The sequence below is a fragment of the Gracilinanus agilis genome, chromosome 3 (genome assembly GCF_016433145.1).
Source record: "Gracilinanus agilis isolate LMUSP501 chromosome 3, AgileGrace, whole genome shotgun sequence".
Lineage (NCBI taxonomy): Eukaryota > Metazoa > Chordata > Mammalia > Didelphimorphia > Didelphidae > Gracilinanus > Gracilinanus agilis.
In genome coordinates this window covers 200,843,853-200,866,878 of record NC_058132.1, presented here as the reverse complement: position 1 = coordinate 200,866,878, position 23,026 = coordinate 200,843,853, and the positions used below count along the sequence as shown (strand labels likewise).

General features: G+C 39.3%; 1 protein-coding gene and 1 non-coding gene across 2 annotated transcripts; both read left to right on the top strand.

The window, feature by feature from the left end:
- The first annotated feature begins 1,636 nt into the window (after window positions 1-1,636).
- LOC123243443 lies at window positions 1,637-1,743 on the top strand. Its single transcript, XR_006505967.1, has one exon. It is a non-coding gene; the product is annotated as a U6 spliceosomal RNA (small nuclear RNA).
- A 973-nt stretch (window positions 1,744-2,716) lies between these two features.
- On the top strand, window positions 2,717-22,032 carry BUD13 (BUD13 homolog). The gene is made up of 10 exons (XM_044666343.1): window positions 2,717-2,859; window positions 5,164-5,254; window positions 9,496-9,580; window positions 10,599-11,201; window positions 13,129-13,376; window positions 18,751-18,853; window positions 19,233-19,371; window positions 19,629-19,813; window positions 20,310-20,391; window positions 21,654-22,032. The coding sequence occupies exons 1-10, from the start codon at window positions 2,717-2,719 to the stop codon at window positions 21,745-21,747; spliced, it is 1,773 nt and encodes a 590-aa protein (XP_044522278.1). The 3' UTR covers window positions 21,748-22,032.
- Window positions 22,033-23,026: the final 994 nt, after the last annotated feature.

The following is a 23,026-nucleotide window of genomic DNA, read 5'->3' as shown; positions in this document are numbered from 1 at the left end:
GTGTGGGTTGCTGTAAATATTTCTATATGAACTGCCAATAGAATAAGTGACTAGGGTTGCTTTATTCTTCATACTTGGATCCCATGTGCCTAATGCAGTAAGGGCTTAAATATACTTGCTGAATGATTGATTTTCCATTCTCTTTACTTATCCTGCTATTGACTACTCACTACGGTGTGGTTCAGAACATATATCTCTAACCTGTCCTTGGTCTTTTTCACTGGCTACTGTTCTTGGAAGCTATGGGATATAGTGGCTAGTGTTGGAGATGAATTCAAATCCTACTCAAACACTTAAGAGCTGTACAATCCTGGTAACACATTTAATCACTCTCAGCCTCAGTTTACTCATCTGTAAAGTTACAATAATAAACACCTCCAAGAGTTGTTTTAAGGATAAAATATTTGTAAAGAATTTTGTAAAACTTAAAGGGCTATATAAATGCTACTTATGAAGATGATAATACACATTACCCCTTAACATATGTGTTCTTCAAAGGTCTATTCTTGGCTCTCTTCTCATCTATCTACATTCTTAAAAAATTATTTATTTAATTAATTTAGAGTATTTTTCCATGGTTACAAGTTTCATGTTCTTTCCCTTCCCTCCTTCTTCCCTCCCCCCAGCCAAGGAGCAATTCCACTGGGTTTTACATGTATCATTATTCAGAACCTATTTCCATATTATTACTATTTGCAATAGATGTCTACATTTTTTCCATTGGCAATCTAATTCACTTCCAGGACTCCAACTATGTTATAGTCATTGATGCAACTGATTTTTAAAAATTCATTTAGAAAATTATGAATTTAGACAACAAATAAAATGGGTATATATATATATATATATAGTAGAATAGAAAAGTGGACTTTTAATGAAACAAGATCTCTTTTATGTATAACTTACTTTTAAGATAAAATAAATTGAGTATGTTCCTTTCGAAGTTGTCTAGTGATTTTTTTCCCCTGGTTTTCCTATTGTTCTCTCCTGAGCATTTAAAATGCTACAGTGACTCTCTTTTCTTTCTTAGTGGACTACCCAATTCCTGGCTCCTCTTCTGCCCTTTTCCAAGTTGGAAAAAAAAGAAAAGAAAAACAAAGCCCACTTACAAAACAAATTTGCATAGTCAATCAAAACAAAGACCATGTCCAAAAAAGTATGACTTTTTCTGCAACTTGAGTTTATCACCTCTGTTTGGAAATGGATAGCATGCTTTATCATTTGTCCCCCGGAACTGTCATTGATCATTGCATTGAATAGCCTTTTTAAGCCTTTCAAAATTTCTTTTCTTTATAATATTATGTACACTGTTCTCCAGGTTTTGCTCACTTCACTCTGCATTAGTTCACAAGACTTCACAGGTTTTTCTTAAACTATTTCTTTAATCATTTCTTATGACACAACATTCCATTCTATTTCTATACCATAATATATTTAGCCATTGTTCAATTGATGGACATCCCCTAGTTTCCACTTCTTTGCCATTACCAAAAGAGCTGCTATAAATATTTTTGCATTTATGGGTCCTTTCCCCTTTTCTTTGAGCTCTTTGGTGTATAGGCCTACTTGTGGTATTGCTGGGTCAAAGGGTGTGAGTTTTGGGGCATTATACCAAGTTGCTTTCCAGAAGAGGACTATGTGCTACTTCAGCACTATATTTACTAAAACTGGAAGGACACAGAGAAGGATCAGCAGGGTCCTTGCTCCAGAATGACACAAATTCGTGAATCATTCGTTAATGAAAAAAATAAAAGGTTCTAGACCAATTCACAGCTCCACCAATAGTGTACTTAGTATGCTGGCTTTCCCACAATTCTTTCAATAATTGCCATTGGTTGTGACAATATATCCAATTATATTGATCTGGAGGATTTTTAGTTATGGTTGTTAATAGCTTAGTTTTCAGTTCACGTTCATTCATATGTATCTTAATCATTTCTTTAAATATATATTCTACATCAACATTCAGATGCCCCACCCCTCAGACTCCTCCCGTCCAAAACAGAACAACTTTAATTTTGAAAATTGCTCCTTCATTCATGATAAAAGATGATATTCACCTCCAGAGAGACCTTATGAACGATAGAAGCATACGTTTTCGCTTACTTTTTATTTGTTTGACCAAATGCTTAATATGGAAATGTTTTGCATGGCTTAACATGTAAAATGCGTAGCATATTATTTGGCTTCTCAATGCGTGGGGGGAGGGGCTGGAGGGGCAGACATAATTTGGAACTTTTAAAAATGTTTTTAAAAAATAATTGAACAGAAGAAAAGAAAGAAAGAAATTTGCTCCTTCTATAGGTGCCGTGGTTGTTTATGGATTTACTTTTTTTTACTTAAACCTCACCCAGGTTTGCATGGGAGAAATTCCTTCTTCAAATTCTTAGGCAATCCTTAATTTCCCCTACAAATCAACAGTCGGCTTCCTCACCTCTCTTCTTATTCACCATATAAGTACCACCTCTATCTCTATTCGTTCTCTCCTACACTGGTTCTTTGCTGATTAGCAGGTTTCCCAGGGTTGGGGGAAATGTTTGGGCCCCGCCCACATCCAGGAACCAATCATATATTTCCCATGGCTTCTTGCTCAGCGGCCCGAGAACCCTGACTCCACCTTAGGAAAATTATCTTGGTGTATTTCGCGTTTCAGGAAGTTTGTCCCTCACGCCTTGCCATTCCTTACTTCCTGTTCTCTTTTGCTTCCTCCGCTGCCATGGCGGCCGCCCCACCGCTCTCCAAGGCAGAATATTTGAAACGTTACTTGTCGGGGCCCGAGGCAGCAGTCGATGCGGGCTCCGAGGCAAATCGTAAGCGCCGCAAAAAGCGGCCGAAGCCGACTGGTGCTGGAGGCAAAGGGTGAGCCAAGGATGTATGTGTAAATGTGGTATATGGTATATGGTTGTGTGCGGGTGGTGTATATATGAGGTGTGTGTAGTATGTGGAGTGGTGTATTACCCTAGACTATAGCTTAATTCCTGCCCTTTCTGCTGTATCCCCTCCCCATCACACCTACTGTGCTAGGCACTGTGTTAATGAGGCTCCGGGGATACAGATAACAAGATGAAAGGCAGTTTCTGCCCTTAACGAGCTTACAGTCTAATAAGGGAAGATGTCGTGCAAACAGCTATGCAAAAACAAGGATACATTGAGGGCAATCTTAAAGGGAAGGCACCAGAATTGAGAAAATTTTCTTACAATGGGTGGATCTTTATCTGAAATTTGAAGGAAACCAGGGGAGCCAGGAGGCAGGGAGGGAGAGCATTCCAGACACGGGATAGTCAGAGAAAATGCCAGGACCCCCCTGGGGAGATGGAATATTCTGTTAAAGCAACAGCCTGGAGGGCGGCCTCACTGACTGGCAGAGAGTTCGGGCCGTTATAAGGTGTAAGAAGACTGGAAAGGGGGGGGAAAGTCCAGCTTATAAAGGACTTTGAAAGCCTCTGGATTTTATATTTTATCTTGGAGTTGATAGAAACTACTGGAATTTATTTTTAGGGAGAGAGAGAGAGTGTGTGAGTGTGTGTGTGTGTGTGTGTGTGTGTGTGTGTGTGTGTGTTTTGGTGCAGGGATGAATTCAGTCAAACACTGTGCTAAATGCTGAGGATACAAATAATAGAAAGATAGTCCCTACCCTCAAGGAGTTTACCATCCAAAGTGGGAAAACAGTATTCAAAAGGAAGTGGGGGTGGGGGGTTGTCTACAGAGAGTTCCTGCAAGGAAATTGAAACCAAGTAGATTTAGGAAGTCACTTTGACAGCTGAATGGAAGATGGACTGGAAGAGTTGTGGCAGACAGACTTATTTCGATAGTTTAGGCACAAGGTGGTGGCAGTGTCAGAGAGAAAAAGAGGCATATTTTTAGAGAGGTTATGAAAGTAGAAACAATAGGACTTGGTAATAAATTGTATGTGGAGGCAGTGAGAAAGAATGAAGAGTTGACACCTATGAGAGAGTAGTGGTGCCCTTGATAGAAATAGGGAAATTAGCAAGAGAGGAGGGTCTGAGGGAAAAGAGAATGAATTCAGTTTTGAACTTGTTGGGTTTAAGATGTCTCTGGTGGAGGGCAGCTGGGTGGCTCAGTGATAAAAAAAAAAAAAAAAGATGTCTATGGCACATAAAATTCATGATATACAACAGGCAGTTGGAAATAGAGGAGACTTGAGGTCAGGAAAGTAGTGCTGGATAAATAAATATGACAGTCATCTGTATGGAAGTGATAGTTGAATTCATGGGAGTTGACAAGATTACCAAGGGAAATTGCATAGAAGGAGAAGAGAGGCCAGAACAGAACCCTGGGTATCACTTGGATAAAGATTCATCAGAGGAGATTGAGATAGGAGAACAAGATAGTGCAGAGTCATGAAAACCTCAAGAGCAGAGTATCAAGAAGAGAGTAATTGCCAGGAGGGGGGAGGAAAAAAGAATGAATCATGTAACCATGGAAAAATATTCTAAATAAATAAATTCATTCATTTAAAAAAATTAAAAAAGAGAGTGTCAGAGGCTGAAGAGAAGTCAATGAGGATAAGGATGGAGAAAAAGCCATTGGATTTGACAACTAAGAAATCATGGTTAATTGTGGAGAGAGCAGTTTCAAATGAACAATAAGGACACAACATTTAACTATAAATAGTATCTATACAGATAGAAAGTAAGAGAAAAGGAAGGAAGGCATTGATTACAAACAGCCTCTTGATTGCAGACAAGTTTCTTTATCACTTACCCTAGGCCCATGTTGGTGAACCCATGGCATGTTCCTAAAGTCTCCTACCTGAAGTTTGTAGTGAGATGCTTCAGAGCAGAAGTTAAGGGGTAGACAGGGAGAAGGGTGTCAAGGAAGCCAATGAAAGATCACTAGCATTTGTCTCAGAAGTAGGATTTTTGGTTAGGGGCCCATGTAGGCTTTGAGGTAAGAGAAAGCCAGCTGGTTGTGTTGAGATTTCTGTTCCATCCTGTTCCCAGGCTCTTTCAAAGTAACATTCATCTTTTCCTAAATTCTTTAATCTAAGAGATGATTTCTTTGTAGGGAAAGGGCATACTAAATGGTACTATTTTATCTCCTCTTGCCTCTGATTTTTACCTAAGCTACTCTTTGGTTGCCCAGAGTGTTATTGGCACTTATCTTAGAAATAGCTCTCTTTCTGACTACTCTTTTCTCTAGGATGCGCATTGTGGATGATGATGTGAGTTGGGCAAATATTTCTACTAAGTCAGAAAAAGAAGAAGAGGAAGAAGAAGGAGATTTGCCTGTGGTAAGTTGAGGAATAATTAAGTCTTAGGAGCTTGTTTCCTCAAGCAGGTTCCTTTTATTTGGTTGTAAGAGCTTATTATCTAGAGCTAGAAGGGACTTTGGAGATTATGTAGTCTATCATTTTATAGTTGAGGCAACATAGATTCAGAAAAATTGATTGACTTAATCAAGGTTAAGCATTAAGTGGAGCCCAGAGAACTCTGTGTGTGAATGGAGGAAGGTGGAGGCAGAGAAGAAATAGTGCTTTGCTTAGAACTATTTCAATATAGTAATTAATAATTGTGGTACACTGATTTCATTTGTTTATAGAGCATCATCTTAATAATGAAGGAATAATCACAGAGAAGCAGTGACTTAACCAAGATTACCCAGTATGGATTTTGCCGAACCAAAACACTATTTAGTTAATTAGCTTGAGTCATGTGTGTAATTCTTGACTGAATAAATATAAGAAAGGGGGCAGCTGGGTAGCTCAGTGGATTGAGAACGAGGCTTAGAGATGGGAGGTCCTAGGTTCAAATCTGGCTGTAGACACTTCCCTGCAGTGTGACCCTGAGCAAGTCACTTGACCCCCATTGCCTAGCCCTTATTGCTCTTCTGCCTTGGAACCAATATATAGTATTGATTCTAAGATGGAAGGTAAAGGCTTAAAAAAAAAGAAAAAATAAGAAAACATGTGCATGATTTAACTCTAAAGAAATTTTTGCTCTCTACTACTTCATAGTTTGGTGCCTCTATTCATACATTCATTCAGCAAACATTTATTAAATGCCTGTTCTGTGCCAGCTGCCAAGGTAAGTGTTGGGGATACAAAGACAAAGAAACAGTCCTTTTCCTTCAGGAACTTAAAAATTATCATGGGGGAATGGACAAAGAATTAGGGCAGAGCATGTTTGTGGATAACAAGCAATATGAACCACAGATAAGTAAATACAAAATAGCAAATAAAATAATTTCTAGTGAGAATAACATTAGTATTTTGGAGGATTAAAGTAAGCCTCTTCTGAAAGGTGACATTTGAACTAAAACCTTTCTCTGGATAAATTTCATTTTGTCATTGTACTTCCTAAATTGTGGCTCCTAGAACAAGACAGAATAATCCCCATAACCAGCCTTTTTACTTGATGACCTCATCAGTTCCTGTAGGTTTAATTATGACCTCTATGCAGATGATGCCCAAGATCTTTATATCTAGCCCATATCTTGCTCTTGAGTTCTAGTTCTTATTGATGAGGGGAAAAAACCAATTGTTTACTTTATATTTTGAAATGTTTGTGTTGGGATTATAGTATCATCTATCTAGAGTTTGAAGGGTCCTCAGAAACTAACCCATTCATTTTACTGATAAGGAAAGGGAAATTAAGTGATTTATTTTCTCCAAGATATAGGTAGCATGTGATGGAGCCCATCCTTCTTCCAAACTTCTTTGTTACTGTTGATTATTTTACCCTTCTGCCTGGCACCCAAGTTCACAATTTTGGTATCATCCATCACTATGCTCACTCAAACCACATATCAGTTACCACATCTCATCATTTCTGCCTCCACAGCATCTCTTGTATATAGCCTTTTTTTCTCTATTCACACAGCCATCTCCCTACTTCAGGAGTAAGTTTTATTGATGCCTTTTGTTTTTGTTTCATGGTCATTTCTGAATATAGCCTTCCTTATCCCTCTTTTTGGATTCTCCCTTGTAATGAAGTAAAATAGTTAAGCCAAAAAACTAATACAGTGACAGCATCTGACTGAAATATTCTGTCATAAGTATTAAATTTTCCTTCCTCTTTTCCCACCTCTGATGAGAGGGTAGAAGTATGTTTTATTTTTTGTTCTTTCAACCAAAATTATAGTTACTCAAATTTTGGCTTTCTTTTTTATAATTTACGTTTACATTACTATTGGTAATTGTGTAGATCAGTGGTTCCCAAACTTTTTTGGCCTACTGCCCCCTTTCCAGAAAAAAATATTATTTAGCGCCCCCTGGAAATTATGAAACTATTTATTCAACTCAGGATAGAATGTAATACAAAAAAAGTGTGGCCATCACTGCCTTCCTGGATCACCGCAGCACCTATCAGGGGTCGGTGTAGATTGTTCTTATTCTTATTTCATTTATTTCATAGAAGTTCACATAAATCTTCTACTTTTCTCTGAATTCCTCACACTCATCATTTCTTTTTGACAGTAATATTCTATTATGTTAACATATCACAGTTTAGACATTTCCCAACCAATGTAGACTCATATTGATTCTAGTTTTGGTTACAACAAAAAATATAACTATGGGGGGCAGCTGGGTGCCTCATAGGATTGAGAGCCAAGACTAGAGATGGATAGTCCTAGGTTCAAATCTTGCCTCAGACACTTCCTAGCTGTGTGACCCTGTGCAAGAGGAAGATTTTAGGTATTTATAGATATATAATTAAAGTGTGGCCGCCAGGAATCAACAATTCAGATTGATTCCGTAATTAAATTAGACCCAAGTCAGGATGGGTTTAAGGTAGTTTATTTACAATTAGGAAGGTGAAAGGTAAGGAAATAAAGAGAGGGAGAGGCTAGTCCAGGCCTGCAGAGGCTTGGATGGAGAGAGAAGGTTAAAAGACTAAATAAATTAGGCTACAAGCCACAAGGCCTAGCAACCAGATAGGCTAGTGCCTGCTTAAAGGTAGAGTTTGGAAACGTCCACGGAAGTCAGCCTAACTTACCCACGTGACCATTCAGAGTAGAAGCTGCCTGAGGTCTCAGCCCAGATCCTTCAGCACCAAGTTCTAAGCGGGAATTCTCTTAACAGGAAGTAACCAACATACTTGAAGAGTCACTTCCTGTGGGTCCACCTCCAATTCAAGTGGACAAATGGCAGCCTCTGCACTGATTTGGACTGCCCAAAGGGCAGTCCCTTGTTCTTGATTTGTTACTTATTGTCATGTGTGGGTAACTCATCCCTCTCCCACTAAGGGAGGTAGGGATGACATCATCTCGGGTAGGTAGAGTTTTGACTATGAATGGGCTAGAGCTAATTCTATTTACACACCTGGGCAAATCACTTAACCCCCATTGCTTAGCCTTTACCGTTCTTCTGCCTTGGAACCAATATACAGTATTGATTCTAAGATGGAAGGTAAGGGTTTCAGTTTTTTTTTTTAATGCAAATATATATATATATCAGACCTTTCATCTTTGACTTCTTTGGTAGGACATCCAATAGTAAGATTATTGGGTCAAAGGATAGGAAAAGTAAGGCTTTACTAGTATAGTTTCAAATATTTTTCCAGAATGTGTTGTGTTTTTTTACCGCTCTTACCAACAGTATATTAATATCTTCCTATAGACCCTCTGACATTGACTTTTGCCCTCAAAAAATCTTTTTCGTATGAACTTTTGTCTAATTATACCTTCCCCTCCAAATTACATTTATGTGGTCTCTTTTTAAAACTCAAGTATAATATTTTTCTCTTAGCTCTAGTAAATTTTATTTTATTTGGCTCATTTTTTAGCTTGCCAGGATTTTTTTGGATTCTGATTCTGTCATTCAACACATCAACTATCTCTTTCAGTTTTATATTATCTGCAAGTTTGATAAGTTTGCCATTACATGATAGAAATGTTGAATAGGATGCTTCATTAGAGGACCCCTCCCACCAAATTTTGTATCAAAACAATAATGATCATGCTTTGGATATGGTTATTCAACTAGCTCCAAATTCATTTAATTATTCTTGTTCAGTCTAAATTTTTCCATGTCTTTTCTTTCCCTGGTGGTATGTGCTATGTTTGTAATGAGTTACTTTCTTACTCTTTGCACTTAAGAAGATTAGTCATCATGATAATTCGTTATTACCATGAAGGATATGTGCTGGGCAGGGTGTGAACTGCTTTCCTATATTTTATCCATTGGTGACAGTCAGGAGAGCTTACTGGACCATCATGCTGGGTAGAAAAGGAAAGACCAAAATATATTCATCTTTTAGCCCAGAAATAGATCATATAGGACTTGACAGGTTGTTAAAAAAGACTTGTGATGGAACAATTTTTTTTTTTGTACTTCATTAGGCAGTAGAGGGTCTATAATTAAACTAGGGCAGTGACAAGTTGTGTATGAAAATAGAAGAAACAGTAAATCCTGAGGAAGACTGTAGGTTTTTTTCTCACTATGTGTATTAGGGGTGGAGATGTTTCATGTTTTAATCTTTCCAAGTCATTTTTGGCTCTTCCAGGCCAATTAAGCCTGTGATATTTTTCCAGGTAGCTGAATTCATTGATGAACGCCCAGAAGAAGTGAAACAAATGGAAGCATTCCGGACCAGTAACAAGTGGAAGCTCTTAGGTGGTGAGTACCAAATCACAGGACAGATCTAAAGGTCTAGACCTGTGATGGTGAACCTTTTAGAGACCAAGTGCCCAAACTACAACCCTCATACCCCATGTGAACTGCCCCCTTACCCCATGCAGGGGAGGGAGGAAGCACTCCCATTGGGCTGCTGGGCAGAGGGGCAGGTGATGAGAGAAATGTTCTTAGGCAAGTAGAAAGGGGGAGGAGAGCAGCCTCTTCTGGTATGCATTCCATAGGTCCACCAACATAGGTATAGACTGTGTGAGAGAGAGCCTCATTCTTCTGGGAGGGAATGGATGGGGTAAAGGAGTAATATCAAAAAGTTTATTTCTATGTGCCATTCTCAGAAATGAGGAACAAAACTTCAGAAAGCACAGTTGCTTCTAGCTTCCACTGGGTATCATAGATGTTCTAAAGTCTCTGTGTGAGTGGACTCTGTCAAATGTATTTATTCACTGTAGTAAATGGCTGTATAATTTTGTGGTCTATTAATTATGGCACAACTCACTGGATGGCAAAAGGAAGAGAAGTTGCTAAGTGGTGCCATTGAAATGCCTTAGCTGTCCTGTATCCAAGTGCATCCCACCTAGCTTATGCTATGCCTTTGCAAGCTGAAAAATCTCAAACTCCTCACTCTGCTGGTTTTTTTTTTTTTTTTTTTTACTGAGGATATGATGAATGGGTAGCAACTTTTTGTTCCTGTGAAACTACAGAGTTGATACAGGCTTAGTAGTCCATTTTTCCCCCCAAAGAAGATCTAAGAGTTATTTGGATTAAATCTCAAAATGAGCTCCTGATCTAGTATTCTCTGTATCAACAGGGATTTTCCTGTTCTTGAGAAAATTTTCAACTTACTTTTGCCCTCCCAGGTGCTGGTTCACTCTCCCTGAACAACACAAGTATATTGAGTCTTCAGATTTTCTGGACAATTTTGAAGTAACTATGTCTGGGGAGATCTAATTAATGTTTTGAAGGTCAGGAGCCTGTGTAGTGCTGACTTTGTGTTTTGTTTTAGAACAAAAGCAAGACCTATCCCCACCCAGGAGGGCTCGTCACAACTCCTCAGACTCTTCACCTCCTAGGAGGGCCCGTCATGATTCCTCTGACTCAACACCTCCCAGAAGGTCCCGTCATGACTCTTTGGATTCCTCTGACTCAACACCTCCCAGAAGGGCCCGTCATGACTCTTCAGATTCCTCAGACTCTACATCTAGTAGGGCCCGTCATAACTCTTCAGATTCCTCGTACTCCACACCACCCAGGAAGGTCCGTCATGACTCCCCAGACTCCTTGCCTACAAAGAAGGCTCGTCATGATTCCCCAGACTCCTCTCCTCTCAAGAAGACTCATCACAACTCCTCAGGTTCCATACCATACAGGAGGGTGCGTCATGACTCCCTGGATTCCTCACCTCCCAGGAGGTCCCGTCATGACTCTCCAGACTTGTCTCCACCCAGGAGAGTCCCTGAGGCCTGTCATTCACTATCTAGTAAAGCCTTTGCTAAGTCCTCTAGTCGTCTGAAGGAGAAGAGCAGTAGACATGGGGATGAATCTTCTCGACATAAAAATCGGTCATCTTCCTCTTTTCAGCCAGGGAAACAGCTGCATGACTCCAGAGGTGAGTGCCTCCTGTCTCAGATTTTCTCCTAAGCTTTTTATTTGCTTAATATCAGTTATTAAGCTAACTCCTATGCTGAGCACTAGGGATACCAAAAAAGGCAGAAACATAGACCTTGCCTTTAAGGAGCTAAAATGTTAACGGGAAGAGACAACATGCAAACAATCTCATTGCTTATGAGATATAGGAAATGAAAAGCAATCTTAAGGGGGAAGTGTTGTGGGGGTGGGGAGGGGCTACTGAGAAGGACTTTTTGTAGTAGGTGGTTTTTGATTTGAGTCTGGAAGGAAGCCAGAAGGTGGAAATGAGGAGAGTGAGCAGTCCAGATGTGATGTGGGGAAGGGAGTGTACGTAGCCGGGAGAAAGCATTGAGTTAGGAGAGATGTGTTGGGAAGCATCAAGAAGATCTGGACTGTTAGTAGAATACATTAAAGAGAATAATGTGTTAAAAGACTGGAAAGATAAGAAGGGAGTCAGCTTGTAAAAGATATTAAAAGCCACATATTTTATGTTTGATTCTGAAGGTAATAGGGAACCACTATAATTTATTGAGTAGGTAGGGGATGTGCAACAAGTTTAGGTCTGTGTTTTATGAAGATGACTGTGGCAGCTGAGTGGAAGATTGACTGGAATGGAGAGAGACTTGAGGTGGTGAGGCTTATCAGAAGGCTGCTGTGCTAGTTCAAGTGGGAATTGAAGTGGGGCTATATCAGGATGGTGCCAGTCAGAGGAAAGAATGGGACATATACCCGAGGTGCCATGAAAAGAGAAATGACAGGGGGCAGCTGGGTAGCTCAGTGGATTGAGAGCCAGGCCTAGAGAAGGGAGGTCCTAGGTTCAAATCCGGCCTCAGACACTTCCCAGCTGTGTGACTCTGGGCAAGTCACTTGACTCCCATTGCCGAAGTTAAGGGTTTAAAAAATAAAAATTAAAAAAAAAGAGAGAAATGACAAGACTTAACATCAGGTGGGATATTTAGGGATTAGTGTGAGTGAATAATAGAAGATTACAGCATGGGTTACTGGGAAGATGGTGGTGGTGTGTGCGCGCGCGTGCGTGAGAGAGAGAGAGAGAGAGAGAGAGAGAGAGAGAGAGAGAGAGAGAGAGAGAGAGTTTTGAGATGTCCAATAGATAGTGATGTGACATTGGAGATCAGGGGAACTTCAGGAAAAGAGTCAACCTCCTAGAAAGATGACTTAAGGATTTAGATTGTCTCCTCTCTTCCTAAAGAATGACTTCTCTAGACCATCTACCTACTAAAAAGGTAGAGCCACTGGAGAAAGCTCTTGGAAGTATAGTAACTTTATTTAATACTAAATTGTAACCTCTTTGAGGACAAGGACCTTATTCATTACCTTAAAAGTCCATAATCTTTAGTAATGAAATTTGAATACCTGGGAACTAAAGAATATTAGTTCCCAGGACAAAATATATTGTCCACTCATGCAATGAAACTGCTGACTTTTCCCTATCCCTAGACATTGGTTTCAACCTATGAATTAAAAGTGCTTTGAAATCTTTTGGTTCTTTAGTTCTGAGAACCTCAAAGCCATTTTCTAGGATCTATAACATTCACAGCACCCTAGGGACATAAATGAGAGTTGTTCTTTTCATTCTACTGATGAGAAAAACTCTTACCTTACTAGAGGACCTTGGCATCTAATATGGCTGTCATAGATTTAGAAATGAACATCAGAATCATGGCTGTCAACCTTACAGCTGTCTTGGAAGGACTTTTTTTTTCTCCTGTTTTCTCCTAGAATATCCTATTCATATCAAATACCTCCACAGAAAATGAAGTGTAATTGAGTCAAGCTTATTTCTGGAGAAGTAGTTTTAACTTATCTGAAAGCATAATCCAGATGAAGAAAAATTTATTTTCAAATTATTCTTAAGGGATCAAAAGTGTTTCTCCTTTGCTTTCTAGGCTCTTCTTCTAGCCATAGGAAATTCAAGACATACCCTTCATCCAAGAAACACCAGAGACATAATGTAGATTCTTCTCTCCCTGGGAAGAGCAGTCAGCATGCCTATGACTCAGACCTGTCTCCTCCACGGAACAAACAGAAACGAGACTCTGATTCAGACCTCTCCCCACCAAGAAGGAAGCAAAGAACTAGGTCTTCTGATTCAGATCTCTCTCCACCTCGAAGGAGTCAGCCTTCTGGAAGAAAGGTAAGTGGTTCAGGAGTCCAGTATTCCCTCTCTTCTTGCAGAATCCTTCATGTAGGCCATTTAGGTGCCAACTAAAAAAAATGTAGCCATTAGAGAAAACCCTTGAAGTCTAGATTGTTAATTCCTTGAATACAAGGACCTTTTAGTTATCTTCATGAATCCCTCAGCACTTAGCTCTATATATTTCACATCATTGATGTACTCAATAAATGTTTATTTATTGTCTGAATGAAGAATTCTTAGACTTGAAGGATCTTGAGAGGTCTTTCTTGTAAGTCTTGCCTAATGGCAAGACTCATCCTAACCCAGCTAGAAAAATGAGCTTGCATATGTACAATTATCCCAAGTATCTTCTGCGTTTCTGCCCTCTTAGATCAATCATCCTAATTTCAGGGAGCCCAAAAAGCTACCTTTTTTTTCTCTCATGACCAGATAAAGTGCTGTAGTTAGTTGCTGACTTACTGAATTTAGTTTTTAGAGCCTGCAAACTGGTGCCTAACACATGAAGAAGCTTAGGAAAGCTAGTTAATTCCAGGAACTCAGAGGCTCTCCAGTTCTGACAGGCCCTTGGTGTGCTAAAGAGTCTGATAGTTATGATAAAGCAATATTGTAGTAAAGGAGTTTTGTTCCAAGGAATTCAGTGACATTCAACAAGCGTTTATTAAATGCCTCTGATGTGCCAAGCACATTTGTGCCTACTTCTTTGCCATGTGCTGGGGATAGAAAAACAAAAACTATCTCTGCTTCAAAGTACTTGGGGGGAACAATGGGTACACAGTTCAATGCTCTTATACTAAGGGGTATTAAAATCCATGTAGATGCTCCCTCAAGCTTTCTGCATATTCCCATTTCCTTAATTGCCTTAGGTTCCATGACTTCACTCCATTTGAATAAGTATCCAAAAATGTTCCACTTCCCTAATTAGAAACAGTGGCAATTACCTATCTGACCATAATCTCCTATCATTTCACCTTTCCACGTACATCTCCCTCTTATCCCTGTTCACTATCATTCCTTTAATACCTGAATACTTTCTTAAGCCATTACCTTTGTTCTGACTTCATTTACCTCTCTTTCCAGTCTCAAGCTAGCAGTTAGTCATTTCAACTCTACCCTGACTTCTGATTATGAATCTTTTCCCCCTGTGTCCTTTGGATGCCAGACTTCAGCCTAGTAATACTACCACCATTCACCTTCTCTACTCTTCCATATGAGCTGCTTCCTGAAGCTGGAGGAAGTCTCGCACCATGACTGGGTAACATTTCAGATTCATGTTATCCAATCTCAACAACCTCATTGCTGCACAGAAGTCCTAGTATTTTTTCCTAATAGATTCTCTATCTCATTCCCCACAAAACTATTCGAAATCTTCCCTTTCTTACCTTGTTAGAGCTCATTCTTTTAGTTGAGTGCCTCTTACTTTACTAAAAAAATCAAGACCAAAAGCTTCTGTTTTTTTTCATTCCAAAACTCCTTGACATCACCTAACACTTTCCTCTTTTCCTCCATTCTCCAATAGATAAATAGCCCTTCTTCTTGCCAAGGCAAGTGCATATATAGCATTTATTCCCTCCCCTTATCTTTAGATCTCATACTCAATCATCTCTCCTCTGTCTTGAATTGTCAACTTTCTCTGTCAACTTGTTCCTTTCTTACTACCTTCAAACATGCCCAATTCTCCTCCATCCTTAAACCTTTACTAAGGTTTAAGCCATTCTCTTAAGCTTTTATCCCCTTAAGGTATTATCTTATATTTCTTCTCCCTTTCTCAGCCAAACTCTTTGGAAAAGCTATCTATCCCCAACTGTCTGCATTTCTCTCACTTAGCCTTTTGCAAGTCTGACTTCTGATTTGGTCACTCAACTGAAACTGCTCTTTCTTGTTTTCAATGTTTTTTTTTTAAACCCTTACCTTCCATCTTGGACTTCCATCATTGACTCCAAGGCAGAAGAGTGGTAAGGGTAGGCAATGGGGGTCAAGTGACTTGCCCAGGGTCACACAGCTGGGAAGTGTCTGAGGCCAGATTTGAACCTAGGACCTCCCATCTCTAGGCTTGGCTCTCAATCCACTGAGCTACCTAGCTGCCCCCTCAATGGTTTTTTAATAGCCATATTTTTTTTTCAGTCCTCATCCTTCATGATCTATCTGCTGAATTTGATACTGTTAACCACCTTTTCTTCCTGGATATTCTCTTCTTTATGGTTTTTCTTTACATTACTCCTACTTTGTCTCTGTCAGACCATTCCTTCTCAGTGTCCTTTGCTATCTTGTCATCTATAATTACTCTCCCTATCTTTGAGCATCCTTTAGTGTTTTTTCTAAGTAAGGCCTTCTTCTCTTCTCCCTCTACCTTCTCTTGGTAATCTCTTTAGCTCCTATAAATTTAAGTATCATCTCTATGAAGATGACTCTCAGGTTGATATATACAGCCCCAGTTTCTTCCCTGAGCTTTTCTTCCATATAACCAAGCACCTAACTAGATATTTCAAAGTAGATATCCTGGAGACATCTTAAACTCAACATGCCTAAAATGAAATTCATCAACTTTTCCCCCTACATCTTTACTTCTTCCAAATTTTCCCATTCTGCCAATGACACCACCGTCCTTGTCTCCAAGGTTCATCATTAACTCAGTTCCTTACCTTCCCTCACCTCACATACCCATTTAATAGTGAAGTTTTGTTGTTTTTACATCTACATATATTGCATCTACTCTGTTCTCTTTACTCGTGCAATTACCACCTTATTTTATGCCCTTTTCCTCCCACCTAAGAGTACTACAATAACCTTCTAAATGACCTCCCTGCTTCAAGTTTCTTCCCACTCTGGTTCATCCTAGTGATGCCAAAGTAATTTTTCTTAAGTAAAAATTTGAAAATTCAACTCCTGTAGATATGAGGCAATTATATGGGGTAGTGGATAGAGTGCTGGGTCCCGGAATATTAACTATGTGATTCTGGGTAAGTCATTTAATTTGTCTCAGGTTTTTCAACTGTAAAATGAAGATAGATAGCACCTGCCTCTCTAAAGGTTGTCAGGATCAAATGAGATAAAAAAAATTTTTTTAAACCCTTGCCTTCCGTTTTAGAGTCAATACTGTGTATTGGCTCCAAGGCAGAAGAGTGGTAAGGGCTAGGCAGTGGGGATTAAATGACTTGCCCAGGATCACACAGCTAGGAAGTGTCTGAGGCCAGATTTGAACCTAGGACCTTCAATCTATAGACCTGGCTCTCAATCCACTGAGCTACCCAGCTGCCCCCAATATTTTTAAAATGCTTAGCACAGTACCTGGTACACAATAGGTGGTTAATAATTGTTTGATTCCTTAATCCAATAATGGATTCCTCTTGCCTGCTTGACCCCAACCTATCTTTCTAACCTCACTGGGTAGTACTCCATCTTTCCACACTATGTGTTCTAGTCAAACTGCCCTTCTTTTGGTTAGCTACTGCTGAGACTCCAACTTCCTATTCCATCCCTTTATACTGTCAGTCCCCCTCTGCTTGGAGTGTACTCTCCTTGCTGCCTCTGCCTCAGAGCAACCCTCTTTTCCTTCAAGATGCAGTTGAAGCATCATCTTTTGGGTAAAGTCTTTCATTATTCTCCCAACTACTTATTGCCCTTCTTCTCACATTACCTTGTTTTCAACTATGTTGACATAGCTCTGTTTATTAACTTTATATTTAAGCTGTTTATATTTTTATATGTACTTGTCTTCCCCCCCACCCCCAGTAAAATTTAAGTTCATTACAAGTAGAGATGGTTTATTCTTTGCATTTAGAATCCCAGACCTAGCATGATATATAGGGGCTTAATAATTGCTTATTGCTTGATGAATGAATAAATACAAAATATATACAAAATAATTTGGGATGGGGAAAGTTGGGTAAATACAAATAAGAATTTATTAAATTTCACTTAAAAAGTAAAATATGGTAGATTTTACATAGCATATGCCAATGGTGTATGCTGTTTTTTTTTTTAAGGATAACTTTATTGTCTTCTAGGAGCAGATCTAGCCCAGGATTTTGATAATTTTTAGTTTTTTTTTCTCTGATTTTAACAAATACATAGTAGAATGAAAAGAAGAGGATTGTAAGACTATAGGTCTCTATTTTGTGCAGCTTTCTTTTCCTTTTTTTTAAAACCCTTACCTTCTGACTTGGAATTAATACTATGTATTGGTTTGAAGATAGCAAATTGATTAGGGTTAGGCAGTGATGGTTAAGTGACTTGCCCAGGGTCACACAGCTAGGAAGTATCTGAGGCCAGATTTGAACCCCGGACCTTCAATCTATAGGTCTGGCTCTAAATCCACTGAGCCACCTAATTGCCCCCACTGTTCTTTTTAATTATGTAATAAGATCAGTCTGGAGCTTTTGGAGCTCTCTTCTGAACTTCTACCTTAGATGCTACATAGACCAAGAAACTCAAACCACCTATTTGAATAAAGTAAAACATTTCTTTTGACCGAAGGACTGCAATTTTATCTCCATGCTACTTCTTGAAGCATTCAATATAGGGCAAATTTAGGATGCTACTGAAGGGTATCAGCAATTGCCTTACATTTGAAGTTTGGATCAGTTTACATCTTGAAATAATGTCTGATAAAACGGTTTTTTTTAATTTTTTTTTTAGAATTAAAACCCTTACCTTCCATCTTATAGTCAATACTGTGTATTGGCTCCAAGGCAGAAGAGTGGTAAGGGTGGGCAATGGGGGTCAAGTGACTTGCCCAGGGTCACACAGCTGGGAAGTGTCTGAGGCCAGCTTTGAACCTAGGACCTCCCGTCTCTAGGTTTGGCTCTCAATCCACTGAGCTACCCAGCTGCCCCCTCTCATAAAACTTTAAATGATCATATCATCTATGATTGTATTGCCTACGATTCACAGAGCCATGAGTATTAAGTATTGTTATAAGTGGGATATTCTAAAAGTATAAATTTATATAGACAAATTATTTTAGTTCATGGTACAAGTTTCTGACCAGGCTTCATAAAAATGAACTTAAGTTCCTTCTCCAGATAATAAGTTTATTAATTAGTAAATGAAAATTACTGCTACTTAATATTTCCTTTAGTAAATGAGTAACTTGGTTTAAGATTCTGTCTCATAAAACTGACAAAATCATACTTCTCCATAAAATCTCCCCTTTTGAATTTTGCTTTCATTCTCTTTTCTTATTTTGTTCATCCTATAATCTATATTGAGGGTATAAAATTGAAGTTTATACATTCCTGTCCCAGAGCATTTGTGCCCTAGTAATTATGGATAATCCAGTCAAAATACAACTATTTTTGAGTCCCTCTGCTATGTACCTGTTGGGGAAGTATGCCGTCTCATTCATTTGTGGTACCCCCTTTCAATTGCACAGGCCACGCAGATGTTTTCTGGGGCCAAAACTGGGTTGGTGTCTGATGTAAGGAGAGAGCAGCAGGAGCTCAGGAGGCAGGACCGAGAAACCAAACATTTGGAAGGTAAAAACTTGGAGACCAGTAAGCGAATCCAAGCTCATGAAGCTTCTTAGTCACTTTTAGGCCTGTTAACTAATATAGGATTTAAGATCTAGTTTTTAATACATTATTTGAACTATTCAATGGGTCCAAGTGATTCTTTTCCTTCTTTCCCATGATATCATTTTTTAGGTCTGTAGCTGACAGAGTAGTAGCTTGGGTGGAACTCTGTAGTCTAGCTAACTCTTGAGCTTCAGAGTCCTGAGCTTTTACTTTCCCCTACTGAACTTAGGACACTTTTCCTCTCTCTCTCTCTCTTCACATTTCTGCAACTTTTGATTTTGATACTTCTTCTGATTAAAGAGGGGAAATAAGTGAAATTTTTCTTTGCATCTTTTTGTAGCTGAATTTCAAAATGCTGAAACCATTTTTCGAGATAAGTCTGGTCGTAAGAGGGACCTGAAGTTGGAACGTTTGGAGCAACGGCGAAAAGAAGAGGAAGAATCAGAGAAAAATGAGCAGTATGCTCAGTGGGGAAAGGGGTAAGAGAACCATTGAAGGCATTCAAGTCTTGGATTACCCTGTAAACATTAAGTAGAGACAGTTTTGCTACTCTGCTGATAGGTGGATTAGTGGCTGCTATATCTCTTCTCTTCAGGGTTGTTGGGTACTAAACAGCATTATGAATTTCATTGGTTGTTAGAGGAAATGCTTTAAGTGGAGTTAGGGTAGTTCCATCTTCATTTAAGATCAGGAGTGGTAGAAAGTCTACCAAAGGTTTTTGTTTCTCTTTATTCAGCCTTGCCCAGAGCCGGCAGCAGCAACAGAATGTGGAGGATGCAATGAAGGAGATGCAGAAGCCATTGGCCCGCTACATCAATGATGAGGACCTGGATCAGATGCTTCGAGAACAGGAGAGAGAGGGTGACCCCATGGCCAACTTCATTAAGAAGAATAAGGCCAAGGAGAACAAGGATAAGAAAGGTGAGGCTTCCTAGGACTTTTAGGGGAGAGAGCAGATAGCTTATGTGATAGTTGTGGTATATCCTCATTCTTAAAGGTTAGCTATAGACCTTGCTATCTGTTGGTTACTGATGATCGTTGTACACTTAGAAGTGACATGTGACTTAAACTTATCATCTATGACATGTTTGGTCTCTAGCCCAGGAGGTCTGATCATCATATGGGTTCCATTAAATACAAATTCCTGTACAGAAATATTTTCTTTGTAGGAAAGGTTGTGTGGTATCATGGAAAATTTGTAGTCAGACCTGGGTTTGAATTCTAGCCCTACAACAACTCTGTAGCTGTGTAATCCGGGGCACGTTCTTGCTGAGCTTTAGTTTTATGAAACTTGCACAACCTGCCTGTCTCACACAGCTTTAGTTTATAAATGAGAGATGCTGGTTTTCTTCACTGTTGTAATATCTCTGGGAGTTGGAATCAAATTAGAACTGAATCCTCTTATTTATTTTTTTAGAAAAGCCTCGCTACAATGGCCCTGCACCTCCTCTGAACAGATTTAATATCTGGCCTGGATATCGTTGGGATGGGGTGGACAGGTAAACCTATGAATTGATTATTCAGTATGATTGAATTCAGTTATTCAATATTCAAATAAGTTGTGTTTTCTCTGCTACTTCACACAAGTTGGTCTTAGCTTACCTGGCTTAATTTTTTTATTTTTTGAGAGACTGCAGCATAGTAGATAGAGCTAGCCAAGAAAACTGACTCAGATTCAGGACTGGTTCACTTTAGATATTTACTGGCTGTGTGACCCTGAGAATGTTACGTACATGAACCTTTCTGGGCTCTAGGTAACTCTTAAATTACAGAGAAATACCAGCCTGCATTGATAGACTTTCCTCATTTGGAAGCTTTCTAAATTGGCGAAATAACAGGTCCTGTCCCCATCCTTCATGTTTTAGTATTCCCAGTCTCATACTTTGTTACAGCTACACATTCCCAAGTATTTAGCACATAGTGCTTAAGAAATCTGTCTCTCTTCCTCTCTCTCCCCTCCCTTTTCTCCTTCCCTCTTCTTCCCTCCCCTCCCTCTGTTCTCCTTCTCTTCTTTCTCTTGTTTTCCTCCTTTCCTCCCTCCCTCCTTTCTTCCCTGGACAGTGAGACTTATTTTTGTTCCACTAGACACTAAGGAAGACTGACTTTTTCTGGGTGGTTCTATAGGGACATTCCTTCAGTTTTTTTAGGCACTCTCATAACCTGAGCTAGTTGTTCTTTTTTCTTTAGCTCTCAAGCTCAGAAATCTTTCTGAATTAACTTTTCATTAGTGACCAGCTTATCTTAAGTTTCCCAGTTGAATCCCTTCTATTCCTAGTTTTCATTTTATCCTATATCTCTCATATATACTTCTTCCTATCTGTCACTTACTCTATTTCTGGGCAATTTCAGACCCATCATAGATAGACATACATATACAAATTCCCTTCATCACCATAGGATATACATGTGACACAAAAAAAGGGGGTAAACTGATATATTATACCTGTGGTTGGAATGGATTGGCACAGTCATTGAAAGCTCGCCTGCCTATAGTTTTCTTTGACCAGCCTTACTTCATTTTGATCATCTCAGCATTTGATATGTCTTCATAGGTTTCCATGCAACTATTGAATCATGTATTTTTTTAATGTGTGCTTATGTGTTGTATATATCTGTTATCTATTTCTCCCTGAAATTATAAGATCCTTTAGGGATTCAGAATCTGTCTTTTGCTTTTGGTGGGCTCCCCCTAGAATGGCCTGTATAGGTCTCTGCTCCTAATGCATAATGTTAATTACTGTGGTATCTCTTCTACTTTCAGGTCCAATGGCTTTGAGGAGAAACGTTTTTCCAGAATTGCCAGCAAGAAAGCCGTTGAAGAACTTGCCTATAAATGGAGTGTTGAGGATATGTAGCTCCTGTAACTAAGCAGTGGCTGTATAGATTCTGGTGGTGGGCAAAGGACAGGCAGGCCCAAGGCTAACAGTTTACAAAGGCCAGCCATTCATGGTTGCCACCAATGACCCTGGTTGAGAGCTTAGGCTTTGATAACTAGGCTGGGGGTACCATGACCCAGGGAAATGTCCTTATTCTTCAGTCATTCACACAACTGTTTCTCCTGTCTTTTAAGTGACACGTGCACCACCAAGGGTTATACAGGTACCCCAGAGGCCAATCTTGACTGGGCTTTTTCTTTTTTTTCTAACAAATATACATCTATTTTTGTAACCATTTTCTTTCTGTGTTCTGTTTTCTTGAGGATTCTAAAACAATAGGATCTTTCTTCTAGTGGATCCTGTGGGAGACATGTTTTATGTACCTAGAAAATAGGTGACAAGGGCTTTCCCAGAATTATGTGAGGGGTAAAAGTGGATGAAGGAGCAGGAATCAACTTGGATGGTTTTGGTGCACTGCTCACTTCTCATGCTCTTGGAGAATGACCTGGCCATTGCTTAGCCGTTTGGAGAAAAACTTGGGTGTGAAGCAATTCCTCCATTTGTGAGAATAAGAGACTTTTATTCTTCACTTGGAACATATTAGATGGAATTACTGCCAAGCTAGGGATCATGCTTCCCATCTTCTTAACTCTGGTCAAGAATTGCCAAAAAGGAATCTAGGCTCAGAGTTGATAGGTCAGAGAATGAGACTGGTTGATTCTTACTTGGGGCACATTCTGGGAAAAGGTCTGAAAACTATTCAGAGCATATTTCTCAACCTTAGAATTTTCATTCTAGGGTGTTCTTGAAAACATACATATAATACCAGTTTGATCATTTTTTAAGCTGTTCTGTGTTCTAGGTGGCAGTAGATCCAGTCACTACCATATTACCACTTTTCCTCACAACTGTATTTTGATTGGGTTTCAGATTTCCTTTTTTTTTAAAGGACTTTCCATTATTTACATTGCCAGGAAATGCTCAAAGGCTGCTTCACTGGAATATGTCAAAACCTTCCATTGATTGGGATGAGGAGGAGATATATCAGTTGTTTTTGCTGGGACTGGCCTAGAGGGTTAACAGATATATTGATGTATTACTTGATTCATGTGCTTAATACACATTGTTAAAAATTCATAAGCTTTTACCAGGTTCTCTGCTCATAAGTATTTGGGGACACCACAGACTTGGGAGAATGATGCTTCTAGATTTGACCTGCTAGTCACTGGCTGTGTGATTTCATGGCTTAGAACTGGAA